The 15,738-nt window shown below is 30.6% G+C and overlaps 1 protein-coding gene across 1 annotated transcript in view; it reads right to left on the minus strand.

Annotated features, from left to right (window-relative positions):
• The window catches only part of LOC130440642 (paired box protein Pax-5), a 99,526-nt gene extending 84,108 nt beyond the window's left edge, over positions 1-15,418 (minus strand). Inside the window, exons 1-2 of the mRNA XM_056773900.1 lie at positions 15,209-15,418; positions 7,176-7,293 (exon numbers count right to left, since the gene is read on the minus strand). Of these exons, the coding sequence (XP_056629878.1) occupies positions 7,176-7,293; positions 15,209-15,418 (328 nt within the window). The remainder of the gene's footprint in view (positions 1-7,175; positions 7,294-15,208) is intronic.
• Between the last annotated feature and the right edge of the window lie 320 nt (positions 15,419-15,738).

A 15,738-nucleotide genomic window follows, 5' to 3' on the forward strand; every position in this document is an offset into this window, starting at 1 on the left:
AGTTTTTTAAAATTGAGGAATTCATTACTATTTAATAAATGACATTACTAAATCAGTGGGAAAAATATTTTTTATATGTTCATAAATAATTTTCACCTTGATTTATTTACAAAATATTCTACATTTTAATTTCATAGGAATATGGTACAATGTTTAAATTAACGATTAACCAAAAGGAGCAGAGTATTTGAAATTAATTAAAATAAAATATTGAGCTACAAACGCATAACGATTTTTGACATCCTTTGAATTTAACTGATCTATAGGTCAACAGTCCGAAGCTTTGAATTTCACACAAAAGTCTTCATGGAACAATAGATGAATCATTGACTTCGATTCGTTAACAATGAGGGTTTCACTACATCATTCGAGAGTTCGATTCTTTCAAAAGATTTACGAGCAGGTGGTACATTTTTCAGACAAAAATGTTAAATTTGATGTAAAGTTGAAGTAAATCTATTCAAGATGATTTAACAGTAGGAAGTTTGCGTTAAAAGAATATTTTATTCTCTGGAGGAAACTTATAGAGTTTTTAACATATTTTTTTATTCAGGTGTTTCATGTTCTCATTATTTGTTTTCGGAAAAAAGGAAAGACCTTTGAATTAAAATTATCATTCACATTAATTCTAACTCTTGTAAAAAATAATCACTTTCTACAAATTACACAGCTAATGATGTTTCAGAAAAATTATCTACCTCAATAGAGTAATTTTCAGTTAATTTCAGTGATTATTCAATCAATCATATTAGAAATATCAATTGAAGCATTGCATATATCTTTTATTTCACTATAACTCGTTTGAGAAATCAATCGATTACTTACACGCCTATTAAAGAATGATATGAACTGACAGAAAATGGAATCAAATAGTTAATTCTCATTGAAATTAATCCGCAACTAGTGCTAAAGCGCTGGGTGGATTATATGCACAGCAATTTATTAGATTTATTTATTATATATGATAGAATGTTTGAAAATTGAATATAAATAGTGAAGGTGATATGCCGAATATTTATATGATGAAATAAATGCAAGTCTATTTAATGCATGTTTTAACAATTTTACATAAAATGCAAATGAACAAAATGGACTAGAAAATACTGAATAGATTATGTTTGATTGAATATGGAATTAAATGAACCGTTGAATTTGTTGTTATTATTATAACGTCAAATACAATTATTGAATGAACTTTATAAATCGTGAATAAGATGATTTCGAGTTTATGCCTACAAACACAATTAAAAAAACTCAGAACTGTTTTCTATATTAGAGCTACTACACATGAACTCATTTGAAAAAACTATGCAGTTAACTGACATTAGTTTCTAAATGGATTATGTTAAGTGCCTACTCTTCTTTTAGTTAATATCATGAAAAAGACATTAAGAAAATTTATCAATATCGATAAATATGAAATTTTGATGGTTAAAATGAATTCCCATATAGCTTTAGCATGCAAAGATCCCTGAACCCAAATCTTTTACAGTATCCAGAGAATCGAAAAGATGTAAACTTGCAATATACGAGTGTAGAACAAGTGATGTTATTCAAATATTTAGGAGCGAACATAACAAGTGATAAAAATCTAAAGAATGAAGTTAAATTTCAAACAACAAAGGCGTCATTAATATCAGGGTACCTGAGAGATGCAATTTGGCGGAATAAATATATGACTACCAGGAGCAATGTCGGAATATACAAGACCAGTAATGATATACTTGATTGAGACCAGAGCAGAGAACACTATAACTAAACGGCTTTTAAGAACTACTGAAATGCAAACGCTGATATCAATATAGGGAGATATGTAACATCCAGGATGTAGTGAGATGGCCGAGAAATCGGCGAAGGGAATAGAGAGACCACGTGGACAGAATTTCAGATGACAGGTTGGCTAAGATTGCAAAGGAAGATGGTATGAAAGCTGGTCTTCATCATTCCAGCTGCAGCTAGGCAACCATTGATGAAAACAAAAGACTAAGTCCTAGCATACGATAAAGAAGAAGAAGTTTTAACACAGGATCACCTCGATAGACAATAGTTTACGGTAGAAGGGCTCCAATATCAAGCAGATATCTACAGAAAGACAACAACAAGATATCGTCCAATCAGCCCGCAGAAATCCATTTACGGCCTATTCGGCACTAGGGTAAATATCATAGAACTTACCATCAGGTTATTCCTAGTGCTATATAGTGTAGAAACTTAATTTCGGCATTTCCATTTAGTTTGTCTTTGAAAGTTCGAATATTTATCTAAGAACTTCGCCGGCGGGTGTCAGCTCAGAAGAAGTATCTACTGACTCAATGGAAAGTATGGAGTTTTGAGAGAGCCAGGACGAAAGCGTAAACTAGAAGATTCTTTTAATGCCGTATATCTAAGATGAAATAGAATTGATCTGGGGAGATATAATGTATAATCAAGGATCAGAATTCATACATATAACACAGACGCTAGCAGATCAATTTGCGTGACTAAATAGAAGAATATTTTGCTTTTACGGATGGCAAAACAGAGCCGAATGACACTGCAGCAGTACGGGGGTATTGGGAACGAAAATGTCACAATATTGATCTGACCGACAATGTAACCCGGTATGAATCCCATTGAACACATAGCAATTTGTAAACAGCCCATATCTAAAAGGTTGTGACTGTAGCCAGTGCAGAATCGAGAAATATGTCTCAAATTTTATCAGTTCTTGATTGATTCGATTGATTTATTCCATGTACTACTGCCTTGTATATTTTACAAGTTTTTCCTTATACCTTTCTTAAAAGCCTTTATACTTCAAGGATTGAAGTATAAAGCTATATTTTATTCCGTTGAAGATGAAAGGAGGGTATCATACTTTTGATGACCAGTCTATAAACATTTTTTTTTATTTTGTACCAATAATGCAATAAAGCTGAGAATCGTCGATAGAACATAGTATATTTGTATCAACTCTCTCAATGCTTTCAATTTTGAATGGAATATTCTCATTCAGAAAAAGGTCTTCAGTTCTTTGTTATCTATAAGGAGATATATAGTAGAAAACAATGTCAGGAAACTAGGATAACAAGAAATGCATAATTTTGGAATCACTAGCTTTTCCTCTTATTATTGCGTAAAAGCTGGTTATTAGTTGAAGTGAATTGAATGTAATATGAAGTTATATCTAGGAATATTCAATATATAGACTTAGAGTATCAGATGAGTATGATCATTTCAGTGAACTCACTCAGCTATTGAATGAAGTGAAGGTGTATAATTTTATTTTATGTAATATCATGCTAGAATGCAAAGATCGCCTAACAAAATATTCATGTCATTTAAATCTATACTTTTGTACTTATTCCTTCATTTGAAATAAAGAGGAGACTTAGTGGCAAAATTTTAATGAAAATTTTTGTATTCGGTTAGTATACACCCCTCAATACAGCATCATAATTTATGACAATAGTATATTTTCACTATTTTCTTCATAACTCTTCTATTAAAATTATTGGGAATCATGACACTATGAAACTAAAAACTTTAGGAACCCATGCATATCCTTCGTTATCTGCAATGTCGGTGGTTTCATCAATTATTCGGAACAAACAGAAGCAAATAATATTGGTCGGTGGTTTGGTATTTGTGATGCAAAAATGCACAAATAATAATTTACGACACAATCGGCGTTGTATTCAATTGTAAATGCATAAATCAATTTTATAGCCGCTGGTAATTAGTGCGAAGTCTGTTATTGATTGTTCGAAACTTAATTCCGATTTATTTGTGAATAATAGTGAACAATATCCCATATACTGAAATGGAAAGGGAATTACTGTAATTACGTATCAAGCAACTAGTCTTTCGAAATCTGCTTAGGTTGTAGAAAACTTACCAGAAGATGAGATATTATCAATAATTATAGAATCGTTACAGATTAGTTATAATGCAACGAAACGTTACTACGTCCGCAATCTAACTCCGATTATTAGTCTTCTAAGCAAGTGATGTTTCATTGTAATAATATTTTCCCTTGGACAGCATAAAGGTTTCAATATTCCGTTCTTCTTCTTCTATTCCCTTGTCAGCTTTTTAGTTTTTGGACTACGATTCCCCTTCTGGTTTCTTCCGCATCCAATGTTAGTATTCTTTCCTGTTTCCTGATAATTTCATTCTTGCTAAAGCTTCTCCAGTACTATCCCTTATCTCCTACATTTGATTTATCTACTCCTTTACTGGTCTATATCATCTTCTCTTTAAGAATTCTGGTTGTTAATACTGGAGAAGATTCAAATGCATGTTATCGCTCATCCTAGTGAGTGAAACAATGCCAGCCCAGACATTGAGTCGAAACTTATATTGAAAATTGCGTGGTCTGATGGAATGCATATGAATAAAATCTTTCTTCGTTAAAATGACTCATACCACTTTATATGAAATAACTTTTATCGGTGAAAAAAACTATGATTTAAAATTTATCTCCAGCGTGTCTTTTTATACTAAATACTGGCCAATTCGGCGTCTGCTGATAGGCGTTATTGGGCACTTCCAATATGATAGTAAGATGATCTTCAATAACGTTATAGACTGCATCAAGCTCTCTAGAATGTTCTTTCTCTACCATGTGTTAATTACAAGCTGCGCAAAGGAGTGCACAATTAATATTGTATCATGTGTAACATCTTGATTTGACACCGGACATTTGGTATACTCAAGCGCTTCTATAACAACTTCTTCCTTTACATCATCTGACTTTCAGTTGCTATGAAACTTAACAATATACAAAAATACTTGAGATATGAAAAGACATTATCCGGTACTAAAATTCTGTCAACATTAATAGAAATATCGGTTATTTTCAAAAGGGTATTTCAACTGATCCGATGAAATTATTTATATCAATAATGCACAACATACAACAGATCAGAAAATATTTTTTAATTGGACCTTAAGTGTTATCGAACATTAAATCGATACAAAAATAATTCCAAAGAAAATATGTTTTAAAAATAAAAGCTTCCAGTTTAGAGTCTGAAACTTTATCATAAAGGTTTTGCCCAAATGTAGATGTTTGAAATGATCACAAATAATTAGTAATGTTCAAAACCATCTTGAAACGTGACTTCGATGCTAAGTACGATAATCTATTATATCACGTACAATTTCAGATTCACGTGAATTGAAACAACGGATTTCCATTCAGCAAATCCACAATTAACTCATGTCCCAACCTTTAAAAGACGTGCAAAGTAGTCTCAGTCTCATTGAAAATAAATAATTGAAATGATACGAGCAGGAAAAATTGTTAGGACCATCATGAGAATCTAATTTTTCTTATATCCACTACACACATGGCAACTATTAAGGATACATTCTATTACATTTCTTTTTTTTAAAATATTTTTTGAGCAAGTCATAAAATTAGTTTCAATAAACGATAGATATTTATAAAAAGTTCTATCCAGCCAGTTTTTTGTCATTGTCGGGTCTGTTACTTTTATGAATAAAAATAATCTGGCTATCATTTTTTTGAAAAATTCTTAGTTCTCCTTCATCAAATTATAATACTTATAAATTTCTTTAATCACTTATTTTTAAGACCTTTTATATATTTAAATGTTCTTGATTTTAGGTCTAATAATTTTTTAAAAGAAAGATAAAAATTGACGTTTCCACTATTTTGAAAAATTATTAAAAAACTAATTCTAAAACATTTCTCTCGTGTTATTAGATAATTATAATTTGAAAAAGGAGAACCAAGGAGTTGTACTTAAATTTATTTCGACTATGCGAGTGACAAAAATTAAAAGCTTCTAGTTTATTTATTCGTAATCATACGATGCGGATAATTTAATTATATCAAGATGAAAACTTCGTAAGAATCGCAATATAACAATATAAAATGGTATGATAAGCATTATGTTAAGAACTGAACTATGACTATCATTCTAATGAATACAAATACAATCAAGTGAGTGTCACTAATAAGTGAATTTTATTCAAATAAGGAGTTCCGTTATTCCACGCGCATGAAAGGCGATAATGAATTGATTACAGATGATAATGTCCTAGGTCCCTTAAAAACGATTGGTTACTTAAGTTCAGAAGATACTGAACTGCGATTTCCAGCAATTTGCCGAAAAATGGAACAATGTTTATAATATCAGGTAGCAGTATGATCGTGCAAATTTTCTATTTTTTTATAGTTAGAACCCAATCATGGTGAAGGTATGAATATAAAGATTTTAATAATAACAATCTTTGGATATAGTAATATCTAAATTGAAAACACAAGATTCAATATATAGCATATGCCAATGTATCAATATATTGAAGGTTTTAATAGCATGAACTGGAACCGAATCTGCAGTTCAAATATACTGCAAAAAAATTAGAAAATTGAATTAATGATCAAATCAGGATTGACATTATCAAAGAAATGATACGAAATATTGTGAGCATTCAAAAATAAATAGAATTCGTTTATATTGTTATTGACATAGCAGTCAAGGCTAAAGTCAATATAGAGTATGTTGATATATAAGTGAAATGGTGGATAAGAATAATGATTTTTTCCAGTAGGTACCCCTCTTACTTAATTCATGAACATATTATAGTTGCAAACCCTAGAAGTACATTCTATATTTCCTGTTTAGTATTGAAATAACTTCAATCATGATACGATCATAATTATTTTCAATTATTTAAATCGGTTAGCGACGGATTAGTTTAGAATAATCCAGGTCTTCAATCATCACAATATTGATCAGATTGTTTAACCGAACCAAAATAGAAATGTTCTCTATTTGTGATCAAATATGTGAAGAAAAATGAATTTAGGGTGCAAACCTGGAAGCACAATTTTTTATTGAGATTATTTGGAGAAAAAATTATATACTTTTATCATCCAAACCTGTTGAAAGATTGTAGATACTTAACATTTAAAACGTTTTTACTTTTGTTTGAGCTGTAAACGATTCAGCATCAATCACTTTCACTATTTTATTCAAAAATGCTTCAAATTCTTCTATACAAATAAGTATTCTCCATAATTATGTTATGGTCTTTGCGAACCTGATAATTATTTCGAAATGCTGTTTATTCTAACATCAGCAGAAATTGATTTATTAAAAATTTAGTTCACGTATCATGAAAAAACGAAAACATCACATATATTTCAAAACAACTCTTACAGGTATAATATTCCATCATGTTTTGATTGTATCTATAAGCCGTGGTCAAATCCATGGCCGTCCCGGATGCTCTAAGGGACAGAAGTGATGTCAAGCTTGACGTATCCAGTTTGAAGAACTAAATCCCAAAATACACTTATAATATTGTCACTATCGAAATCATATTTCAAGAATCGTCATTTTCATTCCGTTCATAAAACCACCGAACTCTCGCTGTTCTTATCTATACGTTACCTTTTTCTATAATTATCAGAAACAATAATCGTAAACATTGAAAAAACGCGGGGTATATGACTAGATTATCCGTATCCGTCGGATGAGGGCAGCTTCTGCAGCCTCGAGCACGTTGTAAACAGGACTAGTGAGTCAGATAAGCGGGTCCTGTCAGATAGGAGGCGGGGCTAGGATTGTCACAGCGGTTTGGAAGCTAACTTTGGATGTGATGGACTACTAGGATATACCTATGGGGTGGGTAAATGTGAAAGGTGTTTCGCTTACCCCATATAGGGTGAGTAAAAGAGACAAGCTGTCTTGACATATATTTTCTGGATCATAATCGTTGTCATTGTTTAGCGACTGGGTGAGCATAAAATTGAATCAAAATATGCCGTTATGCTGGCAAAAAAAGTATAATTGCGATAGGCATCGATAGTTTTTTATTGAATGAACGAAAGCACAACTAAGTATCCGTTAATTCTTATAATATTTATCACTTGGAGAATTATGATAATAGGGTACCGTCGTAAATATATTTAGTGAGAGAAATAAGCGAACGTAACAACAACAAAAACGACTAATTATTTATTATACTTACAGAATAATGTTTTATGCATGTGTAATAATGTCGCGGTATTAATTTTTATAGTTTTAATTGGAAAATTAATTTCTTGCCTGGAAGTATCTCATTTTCAAAGGTAAAAGGTAGGAAATATTGTTCCCTGATTACTTCGTTTGAATTTGACAAATGCTGATCATTCTGATGAACAATTTCTAATACATAGTCACACAAAAGAATATTATTTGTTGTGAGCGTATAAATCATCGTAATTTTGTTTCTAGCCTAAATAAAGATGAAAATAACTATGTACTGAGATTACAAGCGAAATAAATATGGAATATTAAAAATGGTGTGGCTTCATTTTGACTCTTTTCAAAAACGTTTGCCAAGAAATTTTCATAGTTATTCTCATAACGTGTTACACATTATTTTTGTGTGTGTGTGCAATGGAATAATGGCATGAACACCATAATTTAAAAAATTCATGTTCTTTTTGTTAATTGATATAACAATGGAATTATTCTAGGGTAATTTTGGGTGATTTCTTGATTTTAAGTATAGCGATCACGTCATGTGCCCTCCTATTTAAAAATACATAATACAGATACACATTTCACCGAACAACAATAAAACAATAATATTTCTGATTGATACCTGACCCAAGGCATTCCATGTTACCTTTTTTGCGAATTTCAAGTAAACTTTTTTCAATAACCTCCCTAATATCCTTATAGCATGCGATTAACTTAATCCTCTCCAATACACCTAGTGCACGTTTTAGGAAAAACCAATATATCCAGGCGAGACGTTTTGTTTTGAATAAAAATTTATGATCTCTCGGGAGAGGGTAGCTTCGCAGACACCTAGGCATTCGAGAACATACACATACAGCTATCACATATCTCAAAAAAGTATTTGTGTATAAAAATATATAATAATATATATTTATATAGAATTCAGACGAATATTAAACAATATATTCGTTTTAAAAATGTAAACCGAAAAATTGAGTCCATTAAAAAATAACTATTGGGCATAGGCATTTCACTTTTTTCATTATTAGAATTTATTTTAAATAATTTGTTTATAATATATTGTAATTATCATTTCCTTACACAATTGTGTAAGTTTTTTGTAATTTCAATTTTTCATTGATCTTTCGTCGTCCTATTCCTACCAAGTAAAATTTTTTATTTTTCCTTTATATTTTTTATCGTTTTTCTCGATTAAATTTTATGGAAATAAACTTTGTATATCTCTGGCAAGAGAGGCAATATTGGAAAAACAATAATCGATCATTTTTTTATAAAATCATATTTTTCTTTGTATCTTGTATCTACTGTAGTTGTGGCTTACTTTTTCTAAAAGATTCATATTTTCCTAAATGTAAGTTATAATCTGCTACATGCAAAAGTTTAATGAGCCATTGAATGATATTCCTGTCTCAAATTATATGAAACTGCAGATTTAAGCAACAAAATATTAGATATAAATACCAAACGAGGACATGGTTTCTTAAGAGGAATTCAATAATAATTTTGCCCCCATATTTTGACAAAAATATTTGTTTAGATGATTTTAACCATAACTAGTTTGCAAATACTTCAAAGATTTTATTTTTATGTAAATATATGTTATTGTCTATAATATTTTGAGTAATTATGTTATTTAGATACATATCATCTCATTTCAAATAGTGATATATCCTTAATTCGTTTCTTATCATGAAATCTGCTATCCACCCTGTAGAATCTTGTACTTTCTCTTTGAGATTCCTTCAATATCACTCTTCTCATGGCTAATGTGAGCTCCTTGTAAACCGAGTCGAAAGCGTGGATTTTTTCCGGCGGCGTTGCTTTGGCTAACCTAATCTGAGGTCTACATTAGGGTCGGCCGGACGCATTAAGGGTGGGAGGGCAGGCGCCTGCGTTTACTGGCCCACCCCTCACCCATCATTGGTAGCTTGGATGTTAATAATTGACGCTTGCGCTACGTTGAAATTTAATTTTAGTCAAGATTGCCGTGATCTCCGGCTCATTACGTCGCCGTCGTTGTTGGCGCTAGTTATTCAGAATATGAGGTAAGCGGAATGTGCAGAGCTACGAATACGATATATTGGTGAATGCGAATATTTATCGCCAAAATGAATCATTGAAATAATTTCCTTTAGAAGCGGATTTTTTTTTCGAACACATGACACAATATTTTATATCAGTTTTAATAGATAAATTGATATGTTCGAGAAATTCGAGAATGATTGGTAGATGTTATAAACTAGTGGTAATACTAGTAAATAAAATTAATCCATACATAGAAATTGGAATTGTACAAAATAAATTCATATGTTGCCTCCATTGCGTAAGCAAATACATCTTAGAATAAGATCTGTGTCATATGGATATCAGAAATATACTTTGCAAATCGTACACGTACCAAATAATATGTTTTGTTTACAGATTTAATTTTAGATTCTCTGTACTCGCAAATATGTTATTATGATTATTATTCAGTTAAAAGTTTGTCTTTTAGTAAGCTTTTTAAGCTAAAATAAAACTTTTGTAATTGAAGTGAAGGTATTTTTTCAGATTTTCAATCCGTACATAATAAGCTTTATATTTTTCTCACTCATTATCAAACCATTGAGATAAATTTATACCAAAAAGTTAAATGAGCCTCTTATAATATTAGAAAAAATAATATAATATCTTGAAGTGAACTTTCGAATACGATGGAGTAATAAACTAAAAATTGTAACTTACCAGTATAATTTTGTATGGGGTGTATTAGAACATTAGGAAATTGTAACATCGGTAAGCACTGAATAATCACTATTCAAATCAATTATCTAATGTCTATGATTTATAATGTATCTTTATATTTTTGACACTATTAGGTTCAATCACGATAGTCCGTTGGAGCAGTAGTGGAGAAAAGGATGCACAAAAATATCCCATAATCACATTACTTCATAAAAGTTTCTTTAAGTCTTTATCGATACGTCAAAATTTCAAAAGTTTTCCTCAAATATTCTATTATTTGAATAGAATACATGGAAAAAAAGTTGATACATTAGTTAAAATAAGAGTCTAAATTCGAAACTTCAGAAGCGTTACTAGTATTATGAAATTTCCAACTAATCAATAATTTTATATATTAAACTTAAGATATAGGTAATTCCACTTTTTCCAATTTTTTGTACTATTTGATTTTGAAAAATCACTCTGATTTATACCCAAAAAATGATCAACCCACATGAGTTCTGAAGTGATAACGCGAGGGGTATTTTGTAAGAACTGTTTTGTATACAAGTAGGAGAAAGCAGCTATTTATGAACAAATTGGACAGAAAGATTTTTGGAGACTTTGTATAAACATTTATCGTTTCCTAGAACTCAATGCCTATAATAGTGGAGATAATTTCATTCATCTGCTAAGAATTCTGAAAAAAAGTTAAACGATACTTTTGGGTATGTGGTACTGGTATCACCAAAATCATTTCAAGAAATGTGTCATCACGGAAAACTGAGACTATATCGGAATGAAAGAAGAAAAAATCTTGTTTTCATGTGAAGCCCTACTTCTTTGTACATCTCATGAAGGAAAAGTTCACACACATATAAAAATTTTTATGAAAAAACTATCAAAATTGGAAATAATTTTGACGCCAATGAAAGTTTTTCAAAAACTATATATTTACCGATAGTAATTTCTAATACACGATGTTTGTTTTAGTTTTCAAAATTAAACTATTTTAAACTTATATCATTAACTGAAAATATTGTCCACCACGTTTTGGTTAAATGAAAAGGCACATTCACCATTAAACAAACTCTCAATGAATGTAGAAATCTCGTTAACAAGTCGGTGTGTTCCTACCCATTCATGAATGCAGGGCTTCGTTCTCATACATTGATTCATATTATCAAATTTCTTGTTGTGATATCGGTTACTCCAACTTGTCTCAAATTATTAACAGAAAGCAATACGTCGATCGGATGGTATGAGACATATTCCGTAATATAAGCTTTTGCACCTTGTACCTGGTTCCATTATTATTTATAAAAAAAAAATTTTTTCATGTCAGTTTAACGTGCTACAAACTATAACACTAAATAATTGTATTTTGTGATAGAGATTTGTAGTTTTGAGAAACTGTAAAGCATCTGTTGGAGAGTTAAGTGTTTTCTTAAGGCTAGGCTCCATATCAAATTGTTGATATATAGTAGAATATATAAATAAAGATTATAGTATTATAGTAGCAAAAATTATGACCAACAAAACGACTTCCAAAATACATCAGATATTCGTGTATTGTTTTGATGTGATTAATCGGTTGATTTTAAGTCTTATTGTCTTTGTTACTTCACTCCTACTTGAAAAGTTGTCATAATGTATGAAATTTATGGTTTCTTACATGAAATTTTGGAAGGTTCCTTTGGTATAACACTTTAGTATTTATTTCAGTGTGAAATGGAGGCCAGACGAGATAAACTACTACATTATGAGTAACGACTATTAGGTGGTCCGTGAAAATAGTTTTAGCTGACTGAATTGGACAGTGAAGAATTAGTACATTTGGCGAAATGTTTGTGGAGGTGCAAAATATATAAGTATATTTGCAACCTTAAAAGAATTTGTTCACCAGTGAAAGCATTACATGTCAGTACAATATAAACAAGATAAGCGGGGGGATTTAGATCAATTTTTTTTTCCATGGAACTGAACATCGGAATATTTTTTTCAAGGACAAGAAGTTGGAATCAGCTGAAAGGTCAGAAAGAGAGAGGGATTAGTAATTGGGGTAAAGCTGCGCGCAGTTGAGGAGTATAATTCATAGTTATGTAGGAGGTTGGTTAGAGGTATTGAAATGTGTATACTATTTGTTAATGTCATTATATGTAATGAGAGAAAAGGAAATAATGTCATTTCTAAGCATATCAAACTCGTTGATAATTTATGAATGTGCTCCAAAATTATAAATAATTCACAATTGTTGGTAGAATGGTTAGACAAGTATCAAAGAAGTGAATATTTGTGAAGTTAACTTCAATATAGTTGATAAAGCAAATAGAAATTTCTTTATATCAGATGTACATATTTCCTACTAAAAATAGAGGATAGTCAATCTGAAACATTGTTAATGTATAATGAAAATATTAGATTAAAGAATTAACAGAAGTTTTTAAATTAGAACATTTGTGAATAACTCTTATTGTTGTAATACGTGTCGCTGGTCAAATGATAGAACAAACCAGCTATTCTCAATTAAGTTTCTCATTTCCCGAAGATTGAATTAGTTTTTGCTGAATTTATAATATTGGGTATTTCCTCATAAACGGAAATTACATAACATTCCACATAAACATCGTTATCATAACAATTATAGATGTGTAAGTCGATACGTATTAACATAATAAATGTTGACGTTATATAATACTACAATATTATGAGAATTAACATTATATGTATTTTTATTTGAAAAATAATGCGTGTATTTATGACTGCTCAACTTCTCCCAGCTGAAACTGATACTAACTGTATCAAATTGACTGACCAGTATCAAATAATGAGAATTTCTCGAATTCTTACAATGAGACAATCTTTTAGGTCAAATTTCAACTAAACCTCACATCACAATCCTAGTTAATAACTTACGAGTTTCGACAAAAATTTTACAAACTTTTGCACCAAGTACGACGACTTAACCTTAAACACCTTTTACCAAAATTGATAGTGATATCATGAAAAATGTTCTCGAATAATCTTAGCCCATTATTTTATCCTCAAATATTTTTTGCTTAGACTTGGTAACATTTTGAAAATATTTGTTGATAAATAGCTTCCATATACTACCAGAGACGTTCAGTAGGGATAGATACTTCCTTTCTCTCAGATTCTACGCACTGTTGTGTCATCATAATCATTTCAGCACTTTGTTTGACGTACACCTCTTACAAATGTGTAAAAAAAGTATTCAACAGTTCTAAATGGCCAAAAAACTATATTCAAACTTGTCTCAACTTGATCCAACATTGAATTAAATTGAACCAAACGATTTATATCTAATGAAAGCCAGATAATGGCGTTATTTTGGCATGTGCGTAGGATAAGTCTTATTGAATGTATTAAAAAATTATCTGCTAGTATCTTGAATATTTTGTCTAAGATCACAAATGTAATATTTTAATGATCAAAATTAAATAAATAAAGTATGATTGGAGACCTCTATCTATTCATTACATCTAGTTTCTTAGAATTATTTTCCATTCCTAAAATCAGTGGCTAACGATTCTCCATCCATGAAGCTCTATCGACTGTTGATGGCTATCTTTAGAAGCTAGACAGTTCTTATTATAATAATGGAAAATAATATTATTGAACGTCGTTGGGATGGGCAGTTACTCTCAATCGGTGAAATAATATAATAGTTGTTTTTAAATAATATTAGTGCATTAAAACCGATCCCCTATTATCGAAATTAGAAGTATTATCTTTTCTGAGTAGGACATATTCGAGAAGAAGAAACTAAACACCAGAATATGTTTATTTCTAAGGTCATAACAAGTCTACCGTAGAGGTCAAATGAGATGGAACTCTAATTCAGTATGAAAACCAAGAGCAGTATACCAGGAGCTAGTTAATGACATTGTCGAATTTTAACGAAGTAAATGATTGTGAAGAGTGAAAGTTCATGTATAATTTATCTGAAATTATATGGATTCTCTGATTTGTTGTTCAAATTAACTTGAATACAACTTAATTATACAAAGACATGGAAATATAGCTCTATACACCTCATTGAATATGCTCAAAAAATTTTTTTATGTAATCAATATCTTTTTTATTATATTTATCTGGAAACAGCCTGTTTTTATTTTTTTTACAAAGAGGTAAAGGTGGAATTTTCAAAACAGAGCACGGAAAATTTTTCTTCTTTCTTTCCGTGAACTAAAGAAAAAAATACAATTGAAATTAATTATAAAAACAAACAATTATTTATTTAAAACGCTTTAATGTAGCAACAATATATTTAGAAATCATTGATATTAATAGTAACATTTATTACATAAATCGGATTATTGCATAAGTTTACTCCTTTTAGTATTTCATTCTTTAGAACTAAAGATGCTGAAACAGCCTGTTCGCAGATGTTTTGACTTCTTTGTAATGGTATTTTGCAAATAAGAAGGATTAAACAATGTTAGTGATACTTCTGTTTTCCTTTATATGGATTCTTTTATGTTTCTTTCTGCTACCTTAAATAAACGCCATCCTCCGTCTCTTTTCAGATAGAGCAAATCAGCTCCGCATTCCACCAACATTCTTCGGGATTTCTCATTTTCAGGTATTTGGTCACAAGTTTTGGGAACATTGCTAATGGTGTGGCATCCAACATGTTGGGCATAACACCTACGATTTAGGTATGCAACAGATAATCTCCTGATGGCCTGAGCTTGAATGTACATCTTTCATTGGTAATGGTAAAACTTTTTGAATATTATGATCTCGCAAAAACACAACTATGAAGTACCTATTAATTTCCAAATTATCTAAACTCAAACTTATTAAATCATGACGTGCGCCAAAGATCCCAAACACTGAAATCACTTTTTCCAATAGGTAGATATTGTTCATATGAAGCATCCAGTAAAAATGTGGTGACTTGTTATGCTGTTAGTATCCTGGACTTTTTTGTTATACAAGCCAATAGCCTGACACTTGGCCTGATATGGATTTTTCTGGTAATAAATTAGCACTGGCTTATGCTGCTAGCTCTAATATAGTT

This window comes from Diorhabda sublineata, chromosome 2, assembly GCF_026230105.1.
Source record: "Diorhabda sublineata isolate icDioSubl1.1 chromosome 2, icDioSubl1.1, whole genome shotgun sequence".
Lineage (NCBI taxonomy): Eukaryota > Metazoa > Arthropoda > Insecta > Coleoptera > Chrysomelidae > Diorhabda > Diorhabda sublineata.